A 22,909-nucleotide genomic window follows, 5' to 3' on the forward strand; every position below is an offset into this window, starting at 1 on the left:
TTTATCACTTCGCCTAGGGGTGGGTTGTAGATTTCAGCAAGTACAGTACTGTTGTAATATTATTTTTGTGTTAAAGTATGTTAAAGTGGTAAGTGCAAGTTTACATAATTCATGCATAATCAAATCGATATTTCATACAATTAGGATTTAAGTGTGCCTACAGGATTCACACAAAAAGGAGGTAGAAGAATAAGCTGTACCTACATTAGAAGAATACAGTGAATTCAATTTTGTTTCCTTTTTCAGAAAACAATGTGAGTATAATATTTTTTTTATGTTTCAGACATAGTGGCCACCTTTACAAGAATTAAAATTTTTGTGTAACGACTTTTGCGACAATTTAGTTTAAAAAAGGTTTTTTAAAGAAAATAATTCAAAATAAATTAAAAAATGTAAATAATTCTATATTTTATTGTGCACCCTATGATTATTTTTATGCTGTAATATTAACATTTATTAAAGTAAAAATTTCCTTCAGAAAAAAATTAAAATAGTTAAGCAACTAATTTTTGAAAAATCAGTGGCTGCCATGTAAAATTGTTTATTATCTTATACTTGAGTAGTTGAAGAATGCATATTATACTATTTTTGTGAACTTCCTTTGATTTTGGTTTCACTTTCTGAATAACAAACAAAGTGTAAGTAATAAATAAATCTCTTTTTTGTTTCAAGTTGATCTGATATGGAGTAATTTTGGTTCCCTAAAAACGCAGAAACCAGAACATTGGGCCACTGCAGCGATCATTGTGCGACAAATACAGACTGAGAAGAGCTTGGAGAGAATTCGCTGGAACAAAGGTAAGATGCATGTTTTCTACTAAGCATGCAAAAACTGTACTTGCTGAAATTTGCTGTTTTTGGGTAGAAGGGAAGGCTTATTATTTATAAGTTTACGTGTATTACAAACACACTACTTACAATAACACGTGCGTCGATTGTGAAATGTATGCGAAGTTGAATATGTGAAATGTGTATAGTGTTCTACAAGATAACAGTAAAATGGTGTAACGTTTGGACTGGATTATAATTTTTTGTACGTTGTTAATAAATTGTATTATATATTTTTAATAAATTCATATTTACTTTTATGGGTGAAACATATTGTACACATTAGTACACCAACTTGAAATTCCCAGAAGTAAAAGATAGAAAACACACAAATTGATGTATCAATAAGCAGAACTTTCAGAGGTTTCATGAGACGAAAAACACGTACCTATTGCTTTTTAATAACTTCAAATATTCTACATTGAAAATTAAGTGGCTTTTTTTACAGCAGGAATTTTCAAAAGAAAAATTGCCTTTAATTAACGAATAGGGAGTCGTCACTTAGATTATCATCTTTTTGGACCCCTCCCTTCCCTTCGCCATACTAAGTTACACTTTCAGCTACTCCCCCTAACTCACAAAAGCTAGTCCACCACCATCCCCTATATAAGATTTCTTGTGATTAAAAATAGCAATGAAAACGACTTTATATCGTGGTGAAAGAAATCTTAAGAACCGCCAAGTTAAAAAAAATCATTAAAATAAAATTGATGAACTGCAAATGTCACATTTATTTAGACCCTCCCGCCCCTTGTCATATCTCGTCAAGCTAAGCAATATCCCTCCCTCCCCCTTATTTACGAACGTGTTTTATGAACGACTTCTAGGACATCACTTAAATAACTTAAAGGCTTCAGAATACTATCTACTTAATTAGACTAAAGATGCACCAGATGGTGTTTTAGCACAGATGGATATCCGCTACCGCATCACTGTAAAAAATTGTCATTTGATTTTTAATGAAAAAATCTTGAAGTTATTAACAACTTGGTACAAGAAATATNACGTGTATTACAAACACACTACTTACAATAACACGTGCGTCGATTGTGAAATGTATGCGAAGTTGAATATGTGAAATGTGTATAGTGTTCTACAAGATAACAGTAAAATGGTGTAACGTTTGGACTGGATTATAATTTTTTGTACGTTGTTAATAAATTGTATTATATTAAAATAGACACATTATTAAGTATTTAGAGTAATATATTTATTATTGTAGATGGCAATTACTCAATAAAGGATTCCAGGCAACGTTTAGGAATAGAGACACTTCTACTGCCGAAACTCCCTAATTTAATACGTTTTAGCCTTAATTAGGTAACATTCAACCTGACTTATTCATGCAATATTTTCTTAATTGATTAGGAACATTCAATGTGGAATATGTCTACAAATTTTAATCTATTTAACCAACTGTTGCTATATTCTTATAGCGTAAACTCCCCTCTTTACACCTTTGGGAGTGGTATTTTGAAAACTCATTTGATAGTGATCAATACAATAAACTTTGAACCCCTGTAGGGGTTGAATTTTACAAAATCCTTTTATAATGCTCCCTTTCTCGTTGTATAAGGAACGTGTGTGTGTGTAATTTCTAGCCTCTGTGCATGGTTTAATCAAGCTTAGAACTAATAGAATAGAATTAATAGATGTATCACGGCTCACGCATGCGCAACTAAAATGCGCGCCAAAAGAGTTATGTATTTTAATGAAGTACTACTTGTAAATATTTTCTACACATGGGTATTTATTTCAACCTGAGCATTTATGGATTTGCAAAAATGCTTATGGATTTGTTACGTTTATATACACGTTAGGCTTTACAATGTACGGTAAACTTTTGATCGATGATTTATCGAGATTGACTATGGTGTGTTAATGAGGACTAACAAGTCCGAAATCACGATCTACGTCTAGTAGTTTCGACAAATTACTTACTAAAAGCTAAATGTAGTATAATGTTTTTTGTATATTTCTGTTCATACACAGAACGACTAACATCCATCCAGTTGCAAAATGTTGTGGATTTATTAAAGTAAAAATGAAGTTGTTACAAAAGTATGGTCATAAATACAGTTTGATTAAAACTAAAAGCTATTCTCCTTGTCATAAAATGTAGGACAATTAAAAATCAAACCTCAAGTTATCTTTTGTTACGTTATATTATGAAAAATAACTAAAATCATTCTGTAGAAAAGGGGTTATTACCTAAAATAAAATATAAAACATTTATACAGCGTAAAAATAGTTTGCATATGAAAAAAGTAACTACATTTCAAATAACATTCTGAGATCATTCAAAGAAAGTTTATTTTGATTTGTTTTGGCACCAGTTAACACATTTTCTGCCATGTCCATTTTTTTGTCCTGTAATCCTTTAATTCTTTCTTCTATCGAGTCTACAACCATAAACCTAGAAAATAATATCTATAAATCCCTGTTTCTAAATAATAACGTCTATATGAGGGAAAGATTGATCAAAAACAAAAATTATTTGTTACAGTACTTACAAAATAAACATACAAACAAATACATTCAATATAATCTACAAACTTACTTGTATATGTTCACTGATTTCTTCTGCCCAACCCTGTAAATTCTGTCTTGAGCTTGTTGTTCAAGTTGAGGGTTCCAATGTAAATCGGTTAAGAGCAGGTGATTTGCTCCAACCAAATTAAGGCCTACCCCGCCAGCAGTCAAAGACAATAAAAGTACCTGTTAATTGAAAAGCGTATCAATATTTCATTAGAAAAGTAGTTTCAAATTTTGCGTACCCTTGTTTTGCTATAAGGGTCATTGAATTTTGTAACAACTTCTTGTCGTTTAAGCATAGGAAGGCTACCATCAAATTGATCAAAAACGATCCCATACTCCTTAAGGTGAATACCGAATAATTGAAGTAACGTAGGCCATTGTGAAACGACAACAGCTTTATCTCCAGTGGACATTATGTCCTTTAAACGGTTTAATATAGCATTTATCTGCAAGAGAATAAAGTTTTATTTATAAAACTTTTTATAACAAATAACAACAAACTTCATATAGAAAATAAATAAAGTCTCAAAATATTTGTTTAGGACAAACTCCCAAAATTTATTGCTTTTTTAATATGTTAAATTTTTTGGAAGTAGACATTTTATTTTTCCAACAATATCATATTTACAAAACTGTACATCTGGGTGAATTCTTTAAAAATTTTGACTTGCAAATTTCAGAGAAAGGGAGAATTGTATTTCTGTCATGCTGTCACAAATAGTTTACCAATTCGTTGAGACAATTCCTCATACAAATTATTAACATATAATTGCTTTGAGTGTTATTATTAACAGTATACAAGCTTATGTAATTGGGTTTATTTTCCTTACCTTACTGCTTTTCCTGTCCTTGGAAAAAACTGGATTAGAAGAACTAAGTATGCTTTTGGCAGCTTCTGCAAGTGGTACTTCTTCTTGATTAGTACTCAATCCTTCTGCCACATTTTGCTGTTCCTCTTGGTTATCTAACTCTTCATTTAAATTTAAATTCTGAAGCTTATCCAAAATGTTTAATTCTTCTAAACTTTCGTCTCCACTTAGACCGTCACATTCGTCTTCAGATAGCATCTAAGCACCCAAAATGATTACATTCGTATTAAAATTAATTTATAATTACGGAGTATTTAATTCATAAAAACAAATACAAACTAACTTACACCTTTAATTAATGAAGGATGACAACATATCTGTCTCAATCTTAATAAAAGAACCAAAATATCAGTTTGCTTGACTTCTTTAACATTCATGTGCACTTTTAACATTTTGTGCATTTTCATATACATATTTTCTTTGTTTGAGTTATCTAAAAAATAGAAAATCCAAAAACTACAATACACAAAATGTTTAAATTTACCTGTACTGGGTCCGTATGCTTCCATGGCACGATCGGCATTTTTGTACGCCTTTTGACATAAGAACTGGTGAAAAAGAGCTTTTGAAAATAACAGAATCTTTTGATACACATTCAGCTCCTCTTTATCGAAATTTACTGTTATTAAATCCCACTGTTTCTTAGGGAGACAGTCCAATGCACCTTTTTGATACAGCTGCTCTTTGGTTCGTCTTAGAAGCAAAGAAGCTATGACAGTATTGAGTCTTAGCTGCCCTCCACTATCCTTTCTATCTATCCACCTTTTCCAAACCTTGAATAAACAACATAATGTTTTGTATTAAAAAGTATGTAGTTGTACTCATTTTTAAAGATTAAATATCACAAAATAACAATGTAGCTCTGATAAAAATAAATACTTACCCCTAAATCATCAAAAGGACTACACCTAAGGAATTTTAATAGCGAATACAGATCCAATTCTTTGTTATGAACGGGGGTACCGGTTAAAGCCCACCTTGATTTAGCAGATAAATTGCAAACAGCCACCGATGACTGTGTTTTGTGATTCCGAATTTGATGCGCCTCGTCCAGTATAATACGCTTCCAACGAACGTTAAACAGAGGGCCGTTTTTATCTGAATCGGTTTTAACTAAACCATATGTTGTTATAACCATATCCTGCCTCGCCAACCTTAATTTATTTAAATTTATTAATTATTATGTTTTTAGAACTAAAAAGTCATACTTTAAACAATTAACTATATGGTTAATAAAAATGTTTCTGTTTTCAGTTATCATATATGTATACTATGTGTGTATGTTTCTTTTTGAAAGTAAAAAGTTATGATTATTAGAAAATAAGGTATCATTTAAAGTCGTGATAATTTGAACCAGTTTCTACCAATTAGATGCTGCAATTGTTACATTCCATGACAAGTAAATATTTAGTAGTGTTAAGTTCGAAATTAGCTAACCTTTTCGCTCTCTGTTCTCTATTAGTCCCATAATAAAGTTCAATACCAAGAATGTTTTTCTTTACATGTTTGGCTACTTCACCCTCCCACTGCTGTACTAAACTGGCAGGGCACACGACCAATGTTCCACCCTTATATTTGTAACCTCTTCGTTCACTATTTTCTTCATCTTCTGAATTGTTTCCATGGTTTTGATTCTCTTCTTCTTGTTCTTGTTTGTCTTTTAATATAAGGGAAATCATTGTTAATGTCTTGCCTAAACCCATATCATCAGCTGCAATAACAATAATTCTGATGAATTACCATTAATAGTTGCACTTACATCTATTTTATTAATATTTCAATTTTATCATAATGTAGTCAGTTATAATTATACTTACCTAAAATTCCTCCAGATGGTTTTTGCTTTTCTCTCCAAATTAGCCAAGCTAAAGCTCTTCTTTGATGGGGCATTAATTCTACTTTTAACTTTTTTGGAGGCTCAGCAAATATATTTTCATCAGGAGCAGTGTTCAAAGAGCCATGTAATTGTTGAAGACGATCCATTGTTAATGCTTTTTGTGAATTATACGTCTCTAGGGCTAAAAGATTTATGGTAAGACATTTTAAAGAACCAAAATGAACTTATCTGTATTTAAAATGATCTTTCATTTTACCTTGGCGTCCAAAAGTTTTTGGTTGAACTGCTACTGAACCTAGCTGAAGATCTTCCCAAGCCAAAGGGTTTGTAGATTTATCTTTAAATTCGAACAAGAAATTCCTTAATTAATTAAAATACAAATACATTACATTACAACACACATACCATTATTTACAGACATTTGGTTGAAAAGAGTTCGCTCCTTGTCTAATTCCTCTTTTAATTTTTTATGCCTATTTTTTAATAATTCGCCTTTATCTTGTAGATTTTCTAAATTAACAGCNTGTAAATTTCAGTTCTCTTCAATAAATTTTGTAAATTTTTTGTAAAACCGTTTGAATTTCTGTTATAGGCACATTAATATTTTGTAAAATCTTTTTTTAAATCCCTTAGAAATAAGAAAACAGTACTTGTACATAATTATACAACAGGTGTATAACACAATTCTAGTTTTTATCATTCATTTGAATGCTAGCTTTCTAGCATCTAATAAACATTTTAACTATTTATGAACAACTTTTAATTATCTGAAGCTCGTCATTTTTCACCCTTTCAATTTTAAATTAAATAGATAAGGTCGCGCATTTGATTGTAATTCAAAAAATAGATAGTTTAAGGAAAATAGCTGGGATTGTAGTTTATAAGCAGAGTCTATTTGATTCCTAATTTGACTAAATATTAACACCTCGCACGGGATCATTTGCAATATTTTTGACACAAATTTTCGTCATTACTCATAAACATTTCTTTTAAACGGTTTGTGATATACAATTTGTAAATTGTCTTACAGTAATCGCCAATCACGTGTACCATTGAATTTTACAATGTACATGATAATGCATCTAAGGTTACCATACCGAATGTTTGACAGTTTTGTCTTCTTTCTCTTGTCTTTTCAACGGCCAACAAACAATAATACGTGCTTCCCCCTTCCTAACATCCGCATCGTGTTCATGAAATTACTTCCGTAGTAATAGGTAATTCCATACCTAAATTCCTCTTCTCTGTCTTATAAAACATTTTTCTATAATAGTATTTTCAAGTATTAATCATTCAAAAAAGTGGTAGACAAACCACTGAACATGAGCAAACTTCAAGGATTTGTTTAAATTTTTAAAAAATGAAGATGCTTGGTGTTGATAAATAGTAGACTGATATTAATAAGTAACTAGTAATTACTGATACTTATCAATAATAAAAATGTACTTAGGTACTCATACTCAAATTTGCTAGATACAAACTTTAATCGAAATGGGGTTAAAATAAATGAAATAAAATTGATTAGTTATGTGTTACTAGTAGGAGATGACAAAAAAGCCTAATTAGCATGTATAAAACATTAAATATCTGTTTCAACCAATACTGTTAACCATTTAAAGATGTATTAGTAGTTCAGTTGATTTTATTGATTTAAATTATTCTCTACCGTATACTAAAAAAATTATAAATACAAAAAAGGACCAATAACTTGAAAGGTTTGAAATGAAAATAAATAAATAAAATTATCAATCAATTACCTACATTCAAAATTATTTTCTTCACTTACTTCATCACTGCTTACTTCAACAATATCATTTTCAGAAGCGTCAATAATATCCTGAGACACTTTTAATTTATTATCTTCGTTAAGTAAAGCTGTTGATTTCTCTGCAACTTCAGCACTTGTATTTTTGACACTTTTTTCTGGAGTTTGCATATTTGCACCTGCCTCTTCAGTTTGCGGGAGTACACTTGATCTTCCAATTGGATGAAGTTGACGGTGAAACAAACCATAGCTAATATCTTGGTCATTTTCAGAATCCGAAGTAATCACATTAACCTTTTTTTTTGTGGTTTTAATAAGTGTGCTCTCATTATAAGATTTATTGTCAGGCGTTACTGAAACTTTATAACCGTAAGGTTATAACAAAGTGATAAACTTTATAAATAATTAATATTGTTACCTTCTAAGCCATTATCACCTGATGATAATTCGTTACTAGTAACAGAAGAAGCAGAATTTGTATTTTCATCTTCAAACGAATCTAAAACCATTAAAACATACTAACATTACTTCAAATCGGCTTTAACCGATATAATAATTAATAACTACCTGAAAGAATAGTCTCAGAAGAAATGTCACTCATCTTAATTAATTGTACTTTTCTTTTATAAAAATAATACGATAAAAGGACCAAGAACCATGCAATCAAAAGTCCATAATTCAAATAAAATTTGCAAGTCGGAATCAGTCGGAATGATTAACGGAATGTTAACGGACATTTGAAATTTTGGGCCTTGGAGTACAGTATCCATTTAGTAAAAACATTTTTTGATGAGCAACCTTTCTGCTTTCGTGAAAATTTTAAAAATTTGAGGTTGAATTTTATTTAAAAAAACACATAAAACAAAAAAGCCCCTGATGGACATAGGGTTACTACAGATATTTTCAATGCATTTGTAATTGCACGGTTTCGAAAAGTATTTTCTGTTTTATTCGTTAAAAAAATACTGATGGTGATGGTTATTGTGACACCTTACTGACATCAACCATCAACTGCTATTATTACTATGAAGAATGGCTTCCAAGCAGCTGGAATTGGACGTTTTAGAAAATTGGGAAGAAATTGATGAGACTGATGTAATTACCTTACGATTTTCATACAAAATTACATGTACATAACTGTTTCTAATAATGAAATGCAAGTACGTAATTTTTAAAATACTTAACCCTTTTGACTTTCTTTAGGTGTTGGAACAAAAATTAAGAAACCTTTTACCTCCTAATAATGAGTTACAGAATAGAAGGTATGTTTGCCTTATCGGTAGCCTTTTACTGAGAAGATCTATTGTTTGCTTTATAGTTTTAAGTGCAATGGTAATGCAAATGGAACAACGGCAATAAGAATAACATTAACTGGGGAAGATGCCTTAAGATCTCAGTATGTGCCTCCAGAACCTACCGTAAAAATTTTGAAAAGGCCCAGTGAAGGTACTCATGTACAAAATGATTTTAAAATAGTTCAACCCAAAAAAACTTTACAACAGAGGGAACAGGAGTATGCAGAAGCTAGGCTTAGGATTTTAGGAGAGGCACGAATGTCTGATAAAACAGAAGAAAAGTATGCTTACATAAACACTTTACATTGGACATTGTTTCAATTAATTTACATTATTATTTTTAAGAGTAAGCACAATTCAAATTAAGCCTTCCAGATCTAATGAATTACCCAATGTAATTCGGTTACCAAAGGGACCAGATGGTACAAAAGGTTTCAAAATTCGGAGATAGCACACTATTTATACCATTATTTACAGACATTTGGTTGAAAAGAGTTCGCTCCTTGTCTAATTCCTCTTTTAATTTTTTATGCCTATTTTTTAATAATTCGCCTTTATCTTGTAGATTTTCTAAATTAACAGCTTTCATAGCTTTCTAAAAAGTAGTTTTGACATGAATATTGAAATATTTTTAAACAAAAATAATAACAAACTACTTGCCTCTGCTTTTAGAAAGTTTTGAAATAAGTCTTGCACCTTTTTTCCCTGTTCTCTGTACACTTCCGCAGAAACTACAGTTTCAAGTGTTTTGTCTTTTTTCAATGCCAATCTATCCAAATTATCGCTCACAGCATTTACATCATCATCGTCATTTCTTAAGACGATCGTTTGAAATTGATTATTTCCTAAACCATTCAAGTTTCTTTCTGTTTTCTTGTCAGTAGTGGTGTACTTTAATAATGTCGTTTGTTTTAAGACTTTAGGCGTACACACAAGTACTTCCTACCAATATGTAATTTATTAATAAATGTAATTTTGCTAGTCAGTTATTTTGTTGTTAATATATATAATTTGGCTCACAGACTAATTAATTAAATTTTATTTTTAAAAAATTAAATTTTATACCTCACAGAGTAAAACTACAAATCTTTTTTTAACTTATTGGAGGTCTTTTCTACATTCTGAAACAACTTTCCTAAGTCTTATTCGTATAGATGGTAGATAGTTTAAATATATATATATTAAAATGCCCTTTTATTCAAATTTTTGGAATGTTTTCATTTTAAAAATNATCCTGAATCAAAATTATAATTAACACAAATACATATTTTTGTCCCAATTTATCTTTATGATTCTTTATGCGAATAATAATTATAATAACAGCGTGTATTATTCATTTTACGAGATTTTAAATGGTAACTTTCAAAATGGGAAATTATGAGAGCCTAACACAAGTTTTGAAATGATTTATTGTATTATTTTTTAACAGTTCTTTTATATTCCAAAGGAATAATACACGTTCTTTCAATCAGTTTTTGTGTGAATTCTTTGGAAATATGAATACCTATCATGTAAAAATAGAATTGGATGTATTCAAATTTTTTGAAAATTTGATTTTCTGCATGTTCCTATTTAAACATAAGCTGATTTATTCACTAGTGCTGATTGCTATATTTTTTTAGAACATTGAACTGAACACCAAGTTAGTAGTTAGTATCACTGTTAGAAAATCAAAGTTAAAGTATATACAAATACTAAACACCTGTTCCACTTCGTTCTTGATGGATTTTACCCACAACGATCCTTGTCAAATGTTTATAAGTTAGTAGTCTCAGCAAATACGAAGAAAATGTAAGGCAGATTACAATGATTAAAAACTTATTTCTTAAAATTACTACATGTATATACACATTCGTTAGAATTATCCTTATTCTGAATATCTCTGTCATTCAAGTAAATACATACAAAAAAGTTGCAAATATTGTGTTCAAAATATAGAATTATTTCTTACAGTATTAAAAAAACTTAAATATAATTATTTCAACAGTACGCCATAAGTAAGCAATAAAACGAATTAAAAAAATATATATTTGTTGCTAGCAACAATTTTTTAATATAAGTACATCAACATTTTGCAAATGATATTGATACATTTAAATTTAAAAATAATCAAAATAAGGATTATCCTAATCTATACATCTATCTAATAATAATCAACAACCGCGAAAGGGAGTTTATCTTGTTTGAAACAATTTTAAACCAGTGAAATTGTATGATAAAAGTAATAACTACAAAATAAAATTAACATATATGCTATAGCTAAGTCTTTTAAATCTGACCACCGAGGGATAACCGCATTTAGTCAGTTATGGCAGTAATTCATGAAAATCCATTCTTTCGTTACAAATTGAATATTCGAGAAACATCTTTATACTTAAAATTAGAAAGTCTACAATTAATTAGTTAGTAGATAATGTTTTTATTTTAATAGAATTACAACTATACTATATCGAGCGTACAGTTCAAGTTTTTCTATGCACTGTCTTCTTTTTTGATAAAAATTATCGCCATTGCCGTATTAAACAAGACTAACTTCCTTCCCAACATGCTACACTGCGCGTCTCAGCAATATAAAATCTCTCTCTCTCTCTTTCTCTTTGTCTAGTTCACAGTAAAACGAAATTATAATAATAATCACAATAGAAATGAAATCAGCAGAGGTCAAAGAATTTTTGAATAACCACGTGCAGTGGTTGTACGCTATCAGGATATATCTTGATAGGCACCTGCACGTCTCTTTTACACTTCCACTCACGCATTAACTGCGTGTAATGAAGCATCGTTTCAATGTCGTGCAGTTCAGTGTAGACATTTATAAGTCCGCGATAATCGTATTCCAGTCCAGAATACGAATCTCCGAAGAGTCGTAGATTAATTTCTATAGAGCGTTTTGAAAGTTNTATACATCTATCTAATAATAATCAACAACCGCGAAAGGGAGTTTATCTTGTTTGAAACAATTTTAAACCAGTGAAATTGTATGATAAAAGTAATAACTACAAAATAAAATTAACATATATGCTATAGCTAAGTCTTTTAAATCTGACCACCGAGGGATAACCGCATTTAGTCAGTTATGGCAGTAATTCATGAAAATCCATTCTTTCGTTACAAATTGAATATTCGAGAAACATCTTTATACTTAAAATTAGAAAGTCTACAATTAATTAGTTAGTAGATAATGTTTTTATTTTAATAGAATTACAACTATACTATATCGAGCGTACAGTTCAAGTTTTTCTATGCACTGTCTTCTTTTTTGATAAAAATTATCGCCATTGCCGTATTAAACAAGACTAACTTCCTTCCCAACATGCTACACTGCGCGTCTCAGCAATATAAAATCTCTCTCTCTCTCTTTCTCTTTGTCTAGTTCACAGTAAAACGAAATTATAATAATAATCACAATAGAAATGAAATCAGCAGAGGTCAAAGAATTTTTGAATAACCACGTGCAGTGGTTGTACGCTATCAGGATATATCTTGATAGGCACCTGCACGTCTCTTTTACACTTCCACTCACGCATTAACTGCGTGTAATGAAGCATCGTTTCAATGTCGTGCAGTTCAGTGTAGACATTTATAAGTCCGCGATAATCGTATTCCAGTCCAGAATACGAATCTCCGAAGAGTCGTAGATTAATTTCTATAGAGCGTTTGTAAAGTTTTTCCGCGTCTCGGTGCCGTTTCATATGATAGTTGTATAAGGACGCGAGGTGACCTATACTAAGTGCCACCTAAAACAAGAACAATTACTATACTGCATTATTATTGCATTGTTACCATTAATTAATTAAAACACCACAAAACCACTATCCGTAGTTGTGCGGTAAGATTTCAAGGCCTGAAGGAAAAAGAACAGTATGTTTTTTTAAATTACGTTAACGTGGTTGAATTACAGGAGTTTCACTGTAAAATTATTATATTTGTTAATATTCTAAATTTGATCTTACCTCGTAGTCGTCGGGTCCTAGAAGTTCTTCTTTGATCGCGATTGCCCTTAAATGCATTTTTTCGGCTTCCTCATATTCCATCATACTTTGATACAACCTACCAAGGTTTCCGTAATGTTTTGCGGTTTGCACATTACGTTCACCGAAGGCGGCATGGGATAGGGCAAGGGCGGATTTGTGAAGCCTCTCGGACTCAGCAAGAAGCTCTTCTTGAGAACAAGGATTTGTCAAGTCGCGTAAATCCAGGGCAATCTCTTCAAGAATTAGGGCTTTTACTCTTTTCGCGGACGCGAGCATCAGATGATCTTTGGGTAATATACGTTCGAATATTTTAATAGCTGCCTCAATGTTTTCACTAAAATAAAAACAAATTAACAAATATCTACAGGTTGGTCCAAAAGTGTGTATGATTTGGGGTTTTGGATAGCAGAAGTTTTAATGAAAATATTTAAAACTATTTTTCAAAAAGGCGAATTTCCGCTTATATACGGGAAATTGATATAACTTCATTATTTTAAGTACAACAACCAATACATTGTAAATTTCTTCTTAAATTTTAATATTTGATATACATATTACCACACCGAATTCAAAGTCTTACATTAAAATTTCAAAGGAAAATAACACTTGCAGGGGTTTCAAAAATTGTTTATACAAGATCGAAAGTTACAGATTTGCTATTATATTCATAAAGGGTATCGTTTTGCTAATTTTTAATTTATTAAAGTCAAATTAAAAAAATAAGTCAATGTTGGTGCCTCAATAATAGGGTTGCAGATCTGTCTGGTTATAATTGATACTAAAGTAGTCTAAGTGGGGGAATTTCAGAGAAACCATTAAAGCTACCCCTACAACGTAGTATCAATCGAAATGACGTAATGAATAATGCAAAACTCGTTAATGTGGGTACACAATACCCCCAAAAGATAGTTTTGTGTTTTGTGAATACCAGTGTGAAACGAAATTTTCGAAGTATAAACAATTTCGAATAGTATTGCAATTTTTTTTCTAAAAATATCAAATAATGCCAAAACAGAAAACGTCGATCTCCATGTGTGCTACATAAACTAAAAAAAATTAAAAAGGAATTCGGGAACGAGAAATACATAAGTATTTAATATATTTGAAAGTTATAATAACCACTTCAAAATGTTTCTGAATGAGTAAAAACTGTACCAACGTCATAATTACTTATCCAAGTATGTACTAACGAACCACCTTTTAGATAGGATGTTATGTGATAATATAAGAATATTTAATATTACCTTGCTGCGTTAAATCGTCCGCTACTGTATTCGTTCACGTAAAGGGCGTAAGCGAGATCTTCGTAGCCGATGGCAACGTGAATATTATCGCTATCGAAAACATCCTTTCTTATTGATAACGCTTTCTCATAAACTTTAACACTTTGCTGTATGGAATCGAAATTTAACAAAAAAAAACCGTAGTCTATTAATGTGTCTGAATAGGACGGATGCTCATCAGTTTTATATAGTTTAGACGCAAGTGAAACGGCTTGTCTGATTAGGAGTCCAGCTTGATCAAAACGTCGCTTTACGACACACGATTTTGACGCCTGTCTTAGCACTTCCACTATGATCCTATTTAACATAAGAATTTAAATATTTTAGTGTAAAATTACATATTGGATACTAATTAAAGTTATTTACATTATACCAATTATTTGACTGAAAGATTGTACATAAAATTAAAAAAAATTAATTATAAAAAAGTTACAGAGTAACACGTTTTTAAATCCCAAATTAAACTAAACAAAATTTTAATTAGTGAAAAAGAAATAAGAAGCTGTACCAGGTACAAGTGAACTTTTGATAAAAATAATAAGCAGTGATAACATGATAAAAAATAGTATTTATTATTTCATTTTTCTTTGTTACATTTAGGTATTGAGTACTGACACCAGTTGGTTAGAAAATTCTTTCTTATCTGTTCTATTGTGGTTCATGGAATTCTTCCCCTTCAAAGTCTAAACTAAACGTTTCATTTTAGGAGACTTGACTGGGACTGTGCCATGACTGATGTCAGTTACAACTATTGATAAGTGCTTCAACAAAATGAAAAATCCCATAAACCACACCAGAATAGTACAAAAGAAGTTTACAACCAAAATATGTTTATTTGTCTGTAGCTCAATAAAGTAACGCTTAATTTCTGATTAGAGTCCTAAAGTTCAAGTAAATAAATAAAATAACCGATTTGGTTACCAAAAATTAAGATGTATTTACCTTGTTGGTAAATTGTCCTTAAGAAGTAATAGAGAATTTTTCGCCCAACTGTAAGCCTAAAAATTAAGCATTAAACGTAAAGTATTTTTAGTAATACAGTCATAAACATTGATAAAATTATAATAATAAAATTCTTTCTTTGGGCTAAGTATAAAATGAAATCATAACAATAGGATGTCAGTTTTAAACAAACACCTATCTGTACACAAAATTATCTTTACTGCAAAAACAAACACACTATAAATTAAGACTACTATTAAGTACATTTAGGTCATGTTAAATTGCTTGATGAAACAAAAGAATTAATTATTAGTCCTCGATTAATGTCAAGTCAATGTATTAGGTTTCAAATAAACAATAATTGCTATCACAATGACCAAGAATTTTTAGATAAGACTTGGCTAATGTAAATAATAATAAAATACAAATATCAATTTAAACAATATTTAATATTTCAAAGTTGGTGGTAAGAAACAAAAAAATAGACATTTTAACTTATGATGAATGAAAAAAAATCTAAAAGCTTATACTCACCTCATCATACTCACTTCTTACAAAAAATAATGCAGAAAATAGAGCATAAAGGCTAGACAAGTTTGGTAGAGCATTTAACTGTTTTAATTCTATAACAAGCAGGTTAGCTAAATTATATGTTTTCTCAGCTTCTTTGAACATGCAGAATGTAGCTTCTGCTTGTAAACGTCTGGAATCAAACTTGGTCTTTATCTATTACCATGGAAAATTAATATAGATATAATACATACTTTTGGTAACATTCTAATAATTTACATAAAACTTCAGTAGTTTGTTCCATTTGTCTACACATTTCTTCCACATAATCCAACACTTGAATTGCATAACTATACCATCCACCCTCATTAAAGAATGTTCCTAATTGTAATCCTAGTTCTATGGTCTTGAAATTTATTGTTTCTGGATGTAATTTAAGTTTTGCATAGCCCTTTATCAGTTCATACATGATATTAGAATCACGTTTTATTAATGATTGAAAACTTTTAAGAAGTTTAGTTCTATTGTGCTTAACCTTTAGCATTCGACTGAACACTTCCAATTCACTATATTCTAATCCTAACAACCACAATCCATCTTCAATGTACATCTAAAAGTACAAATTTATCCTCAGAATTTATTTAAAAATATCGGAGTTTATATAAGTATATTTTAATTTATCAAAAAATATACATTTGATTGGAGTTAAAATCGTACTGTATAATTGCATTATTTTTTGAAGACATTGAACTGATAATATTATATTACACTAAAAAATGATGTATTGTTTATAAATACCTTATAATAAAAATCAAACAAAACATTATTTGGCAAAATTCTGAAGTCCTTTTTGCAGAATTTGCATAACGTTAAGCAATCCACAACAGCAATATTTATGCACAAGTTGTAAAGGCTCTTAGGATTTTTTGTTTTAGACATTTTGAAATTTAACATAACAAAACCACTACGTTAAAAACACAAGCATAACAGGCAGATTGAAAATAAAAACGAATAACTATGAATGCAACAACAACCTAAACAGCTGACAGCTGATAAGATACCGCCCTCGCTGTCAAAAATTAACCATATTCAACTGACTTTTCCATAAATAACAGACTCGTCCATAATTTAATTGGATTTTTTTAGTTTGTAACATTACAATTAATAGCGGTTGTGTATAATAAGAGTTGGGAAAACAGAAAACAAATTTTGAATAAACACCATTAAAAATATTTAATTATTATTCTTTCACTACATGAATGTGATTTGTATTTTTTTAATTAGAATTACTTCTCATCGACTTAGCACTGACTACTTCAAAATCTGTGGAACTTATGCAACCAAGTAAACAAAATTTATAGTGAATGATTTCAGGGTTTCTTAATTAATTTCTTATTGGCTGATTAGACATGATTCAAAACGTGGACAATTTATTAAAATGAATAGCACTTTATTTTATCAACAAAATAAATAAGTACTTTCTTTTTCTTATGAAGCCAAAATTTAAATAAAAATGGATAGAACATCCCATAATTATTGATGGCTTTGGCTACTTAAAAAAATTGTTAATCAAATTTTGATTATTTAGTGAATACTATGTAATTGAAAATGAAATAGTTTCTTTTTATTAATTTTTTGTAATATACATATATTTATCTTTTAAATAAAACTACAAAACATATTGCACATCAGTATAAACTTTGTTACATTAAAGTACAGAATACAACAAATATTTGATTATTACTTAATATTGAATAACTTAATAATATCATTATCCCTTAATAAGTAGATTGATAAGCAAATAAAGTTGTTATCATGCAATGTAGTGTTATTTACACGACTAATAACAGAAAAAAGCAATAATTTAAACAAAAATGGCACTACAAAATAAATCAAATAACTAAAAAATATTTTTAGGTGTACATATCCTTCACTGATACGTTAATATCCTTTTTTTAGAAGTAGAGTTAAAGATTAATAACTCTTTTTAGATAAGTAAGTATAACTATAATAAATTAGTCTCATATTGGTTGTGCAGTCGAAAAATCGTAGCCGCCTTGGGTGGCTGGGGGTTGAGTGGGAGGGGTTGACCTATCCATGTCTTCATAACTACGGTTACGACCCCCAAAGAGGTCTATACCTACAAGTGATTTCTTTATTGCATTCAAAATTGTGACGTGTGAACCCAAAACTATTTTTACGCGATTTTGATATAAAACGACAAAAACTTGTACTATTTTTTTCATATTTCCAAACTCACTTCAAACAATTTCATAATTTATCGATTGTCATTGAAGTATGTTTTCTTCTTTTTATCATTAGAAATATCCTGAATCAAAATTATAATTAACACAAATACATATTTTTGTCCCAATTTATCTTTATGATTCTTTATGCGAATAATAATTATAATAACAGCGTGTATTATTCATTTTACGAGATTTTAAATGGTAACTTTCAAAATGGGAAATTATGAGAGCCTAACACAAGTTTTGAAATGATTTATTGTATTATTTTTTAACAGTTCTTTTATATTCCAAAGGAATAATACACGTTCTTTCAATCAGTTTTTGTGTGAATTCTTTGGAAATATGAATACCTATCATGTAAAAATAGAATTGGATGTATTCAAATTTTTTGAAAATTTCATTTTCTGCATGTTCCTATTTAAACATAAGCTGATTTATTCACTAGTGCTGATTGCTATATTTTTTTAGAACATTGAACTGAACACCAAGTTAGTAGTTAGTATCACTGTTAGAAAATCAAAGTTAAAGTATATACAAATACTAAACACCTGTTCCACTTCGTTCTTGATGGATTTTTCCCAAAAATATTATCGAAATGGGACGTGCCAATAAATGTAGGATTGCCACTGCAGCTGAGAAACTTTCTCTTGCCCCTAAAAAAGAATAGGTAAAATTTCCATATGGTCTCCACTTCTTTTTTTGAAAGCACCTTTTTCTTGAAAATGGCTTAAAATGGCCTAATCATGAAAAACCTGCATGAAAAAGTCAGGGTGGGAGAAGGGCAGTTACAAAGCAACTAACTAACCTAACCCTTATTTATAAAAGAAATGTTTTAAAACACTTTCCCATTTTTTATGTATATTTTTATTAATTGAGCCATTATAAGCCACTTCCAAGATAAAAGTTAAGATTTCAAAGAGACAGTCATATGAATGTTTAATCTGCACAAAACTATATTCACTTACAATGGTTTGAAGGAAAGCTAAAACACAGCAGTAAAATATCAAGAATAATTGATATTGCATTCATAACAATCCCCTAAAAAAAGTGATATTTAAATCATGGACTTTCATATAATCTCATTAAAAGACTCACTAATTGAATAGGTTCGTCAGATTCCGGGTGATAGATACCCCACAAAAGACTTATTATAAGTATAGAATTGTAAAATAAGTACGCATTAGTTGACCAACCCCCCATACAGGCCAATGAGACAAAAATTACATGAACAAGAAATATAACCTGAAAGATTTTTTTAATTTTATTATGCAAATAATATAAACAAACAATTACCTTAAGGTTTAGATTGCGTACGGACGTTAAATCAGGCATTTTAAATCACAAACTAAAAATTTTAACCCTAATCCAAAATGATTAACCATTCAAGTTATAGTACTTAAAGATCAAACTCAATAAAATAAACTAAATCACAAACTAAAAATTATTTTTCAAACTAAAATTCATATGTCCCGTGTATTAAAACACCATGAATACACAGCTTTTACTAAAAATGAAACAATAATATGCACAGAATATGCACCATTGCACGCACAATACCATAACACAATATTTAGCTCTTTGTTTATCAGTCTATGGCCTATGGTCAGCTGCTTATTTTCCAGAGAGTGTCTCCTGTACGGTCCGACCGTGTTTGTAAAAACTCAAATAAATTTCAGAATATTACAAATTTCAGAAAATAGAATCCGTAACGTCTTCCGCTGTTTAAAATAAAAGTTACTCATGACTCAAAATGTGGTTTTGATAATGTGGTAGCAACAAACATGTAGACAATCTATGATTAATATTATTTATTATTCTTTATTTATAAACTGCCTATGCTGTAAAAAATTTAGTGATAAGCGGAATCTTTATTTGTAACTTTTGCTTATGTTGTACCAGTTGTGCTTTCAGTGTACTCCAACGCATGGCGTATTGTTCATTTAATATATTAATCTTCATTGTCCAAAGGTTCAACACTGTAGTTTTCTGGTGATAAGGGTGTATGATAAGTAATTTATAGTGTAGACGTTTTGCTTCATCGTAAATTATCTGCAAAAAATATAAAAATGGTAAAAAGTTCGTGAAAATTATTGAAAAAATGTTTTCTTTTGTCTGTCAAACGTAAAAATCGTTAATGTTTTGCTGATCCATATCCATAGTCCATATCAGGGTATTCCCAAAAAGTAAGTGAACATACACAGGTACATAGATCGTTGTAAAGATTATGTTTACGGAAATAAAAACGGATAAATAATAGGTATATATGCAAACAATTTGCAAAGCGCAGTATTATGAAGGTAATAGGTATTTAATAATGTAATAATATAGATAACTATTAGATTTTCGAAATTTTAATATGCCTACAATATTTCCAATTTTTTTTCGACTGTAAATAATTTATGGATAGATATTAAAAATCAAAGATTTTATCCCCAGAAAAGCTCTGCTTGACGACTGCTAAGTCAGCGTTATACATATGTATGTTACAGTTAAAACCCGTTTTTAGATAGAACTCATTTTCCCTAGTTAGAACTAGTTTTTACTAAATGCCTTTATGTTTAATGCTTTAGTTAAAACTAGCACCAGAGAAACTAATTTGGGATTGAAAACAAGATATAGTTTTAAAGATATTTATTGAAAAGATGTAGGACACAGAGTCATATACCTAGTAAAGGTAATAATCTTATATCAAAGGAATATTTTAGGGAACATCGACATAAAGTAGTTGCCAAGGTGACAATATTAATTAAAAGTAAATAAAATAAACAAGTCAACAGAATACAACAATAAAATTTGAAAAAGGAATATTGTTAAGGAAAATTGGTTAACATACAATAAAAAGTAATCAAACGACCTTAAAATTAAAAAAGGATGAGCATCTACTTGTTTTTGCAAGATAAACTATCATGGCGTTTGAGTTACAAAGGTAACCATTTTTCTTTGCAGAAAGGGATTCCCCCGCTGTCTCACACTTGTTGAATTAGGGGTGACATCTCGCGACCAATCAGAATAAGTTGAATTTCAACTTAGGTCGGAACAGTTTTATCTGACTCACTTCGGAAAAACGCGTTTTGGCTAGTAAGAACTAGCGTTTTAACTGATATTAAATTTTGAGCGTTAGTTAATTCTAGTTCTAACAAAGGCATTTAGTAAAAACTAGTTCTAACTAGGGAAAACGCGTTCTATCTAAAAACTGGTTTTAACTATAACGTGTATACGGAGGTTTTAAAACAAAAACATTAAAAATTCGAAAAGTAATCGTTTCTCTGTAAATATATTAAATATTACAAGCTGATATTCACCATTTTTCAATTTTATTTCAAGATTAGAAATAAAATCTCCGTGGTAAAAATTACTCAGATCATTTCAAAGGCAACTACTTATTCGCTTTTAGATAAAACTCATGGAGTCATTACTGGAGTGCCCCGTCTGTTACGAAACCATGAAGCCGCCAATTCTTCAGTGTATAAAAGGACATAGTTTGTGTGGAAATTGTTGTGATCCCTCCAAATTGACAAAGTGTCCGACATGTCGTTCTGCTATGTCTACAACTAGAAACTATCAATTGGAACAAATAATAAAACAAATGAAATTAGATTCGAAAGTGAAATGTCCATTTGCCGAAGAGGGTTGTCAATTTGTACTGAAAGCATCCGAAATGCTAGAGCATAAAAAAGAGTGCAGATACAGGATGTTTGAATGCGAAGGAAAAAAATATTGCGGCTGGAACTGCAATTGGACAGGGCCGATTGATAAAATATGTGACCATTTCAAAACTGAACACACTCTCTTAGAATTCAAAGGGGCTTATAAAAAAGATTTGGATCTAAAAGAAAATACCAAACACGTAGCGGCGATAGACTTTGGTAAAAGATCGCACATATTTTGGATGAAAAGCAAAGTTGACGTCGAGAAGGAAAAGTGCTTTTGGGTATTTCAACGTATCGGTTTGGAGAAACAGGCCGCTAATTTTTATTACGAATTCGAACTTTGCGATGGGCCAGTACGAAAATTGAAAGTATCAGAATTTTGTGAGGGCGATGTAAGAGAAGCCGAAGATATATTCAAATCAGAAAAGTGCGTCTCTATACCTTTTAATCTGATAAAAAATTATATAGACAAGAGCGGGAAAATTAATTTTCGATACAGGATAATGAAATACAACAGCGAGCATCCAGTCGCTGCATTACAAGATAAAACCACAGGAAATATTAAGAATGAGAGAGTGTAATCAAAGTAAAACCATTGTACTCTCTTCAACAATTACCATGTTTTCTTCTGTATTAATTATCTTGAATTTTTATAAAATTAATGTATTTTTATATAATAATTGCGTTTTTTCTTGCTTTTTTATGTCGATGAAACGATAAACATTTATTAGCATTTTTTAAAAATATAATATGAACAAATAATAATGCAAAAACTGAATAAAAGTATACATTTACTGCTGAAAAGTACTAAAACAAAAACAAAACTATAAGTGTACCTGCTGAATAGTATTATAATAATATTGTATCGATTGCGAAGTAATTGTAATTAAAAAAAAATAAGTAATAAGAAATAGTTACATAAATACATTTGTATTTTTTCCATTAATGTTATCGTATATTATAGTCTTTATTGTATTTTTATATTGATTTTTTTTATCATTTTTAAAATAAATTTTTATACCCATTTACTTTGATTTGCTTTACCGTTGTAACCGTGTCCATGTGTATTAGTATTAAACTGTTTTTATAAGTTTTATTTCACTTACATCCGCATACTTCAAGATTTATTTGCGGATATTTGTTTCGTTAATATTGTTAAGATAAAGAAC

The 22,909-nt window shown here is 30.0% G+C and overlaps 6 protein-coding genes across 10 annotated transcripts; 2 read left to right on the forward strand and 4 right to left on the reverse strand.

Annotated features, from left to right (window-relative positions):
• Positions 1-2,740: 2,740 nt before the first annotated feature.
• On the reverse strand, positions 2,741-10,071 carry LOC108737468 (transcription termination factor 2). Of its 2 annotated transcripts, XM_018470322.2 has the most exons (12): positions 9,698-9,714; positions 6,478-6,577; positions 6,329-6,409; positions 6,053-6,253; positions 5,673-5,946; positions 5,119-5,389; positions 4,720-5,008; positions 4,523-4,668; positions 4,197-4,433; positions 3,606-3,812; positions 3,389-3,546; positions 2,764-3,244 (listed from the first exon to the last, which is right to left on the reverse strand). In XM_018470322.2, the coding sequence occupies exons 2-12, from the start codon at positions 6,491-6,493 to the stop codon at positions 3,100-3,102; spliced, it is 2,025 nt and encodes a 674-aa protein (XP_018325824.1). In that variant the 5' UTR covers positions 6,494-6,577; positions 9,698-9,714; the 3' UTR covers positions 2,764-3,099. The 2 variants fall into 2 exon arrangements, with proteins under 2 accessions (XP_025833695.1, XP_018325824.1); XM_025977910.1 differs by lacking the exon at positions 6,478-6,577 and adding an exon at positions 9,793-10,071 and having other exon boundaries at positions 2,741-3,244; positions 4,523-5,008; positions 9,598-9,727.
• Positions 7,795-8,491, reverse strand: LOC108737473. Its single transcript, XM_018470330.2, has 3 exons — positions 8,405-8,491; positions 8,256-8,336; positions 7,795-8,196 (listed from the first exon to the last, which is right to left on the reverse strand). Exons 1-3 carry the CDS (start codon positions 8,436-8,438, stop codon positions 7,826-7,828), a joined length of 486 nt encoding a protein of 161 aa, XP_018325832.1. The 5' UTR covers positions 8,439-8,491; the 3' UTR covers positions 7,795-7,825.
• LOC108737472 (SUZ domain-containing protein 1) lies at positions 8,840-9,591 on the forward strand. The gene is made up of 4 exons (XM_018470329.2): positions 8,840-8,932; positions 9,041-9,099; positions 9,156-9,413; positions 9,478-9,591. Exons 1-4 carry the CDS (start codon positions 8,870-8,872, stop codon positions 9,581-9,583), a joined length of 486 nt encoding a protein of 161 aa, XP_018325831.1. The 5' UTR covers positions 8,840-8,869; the 3' UTR covers positions 9,584-9,591.
• An 801-nt stretch (positions 10,072-10,872) lies between the features above and the next one.
• Positions 10,873-16,903, reverse strand: LOC108737469 (amyloid protein-binding protein 2). Of its 2 annotated transcripts, XM_025977911.1 has the most exons (8): positions 16,640-16,903; positions 16,096-16,451; positions 15,866-16,034; positions 15,332-15,387; positions 14,351-14,686; positions 13,086-13,440; positions 12,755-12,869; positions 10,873-11,986 (listed from the first exon to the last, which is right to left on the reverse strand). In XM_025977911.1, exons 1-8 carry the CDS (start codon positions 16,793-16,795, stop codon positions 11,784-11,786), a joined length of 1,746 nt encoding a protein of 581 aa, XP_025833696.1. In that variant the 5' UTR covers positions 16,796-16,903; the 3' UTR covers positions 10,873-11,783. The 2 variants fall into 2 exon arrangements, with proteins under 2 accessions (XP_025833696.1, XP_018325828.1); XM_018470326.2 differs by lacking the exon at positions 10,873-11,986 and having other exon boundaries at positions 12,039-12,869.
• Positions 16,904-17,520: 617 nt separating this feature from the next.
• Positions 17,521-19,641, reverse strand: LOC108737474. 2 transcript variants are annotated; one of them, XM_018470332.2, is made up of 6 exons: positions 19,517-19,641; positions 19,384-19,427; positions 19,186-19,332; positions 19,056-19,128; positions 18,639-18,743; positions 17,521-17,981 (listed from the first exon to the last, which is right to left on the reverse strand). In XM_018470332.2, the coding sequence occupies exons 2-6, from the start codon at positions 19,420-19,422 to the stop codon at positions 17,863-17,865; spliced, it is 483 nt and encodes a 160-aa protein (XP_018325834.1). In that variant the 5' UTR covers positions 19,423-19,427; positions 19,517-19,641; the 3' UTR covers positions 17,521-17,862. The 2 variants fall into 2 exon arrangements, with proteins under 2 accessions (XP_018325834.1, XP_018325833.1); XM_018470331.2 differs by having other exon boundaries at positions 19,384-19,443; positions 19,533-19,623.
• Positions 19,642-19,916: 275 nt separating this feature from the next.
• Positions 19,917-22,611, forward strand: LOC108737471 (E3 ubiquitin-protein ligase SIAH1-like). Of its 2 annotated transcripts, none has more exons than XM_025977913.1 (2): positions 19,917-20,273; positions 21,485-22,611. In XM_025977913.1, the coding sequence occupies exon 2, from the start codon at positions 21,494-21,496 to the stop codon at positions 22,319-22,321; it is 828 nt and encodes a 275-aa protein (XP_025833698.1). In that variant the 5' UTR covers positions 19,917-20,273; positions 21,485-21,493; the 3' UTR covers positions 22,322-22,611. The 2 variants fall into 2 exon arrangements, with proteins under 2 accessions (XP_025833698.1, XP_025833697.1); XM_025977912.1 differs by lacking the exon at positions 19,917-20,273 and adding an exon at positions 20,285-20,387.
• Positions 22,612-22,909: the final 298 nt, after the last annotated feature.

This window comes from Agrilus planipennis, unplaced genomic scaffold (genome assembly GCF_000699045.2).
Source record: "Agrilus planipennis isolate EAB-ADULT unplaced genomic scaffold, Apla_2.0 scaffold155, whole genome shotgun sequence".
NCBI lineage: Eukaryota > Metazoa > Arthropoda > Insecta > Coleoptera > Buprestidae > Agrilus > Agrilus planipennis.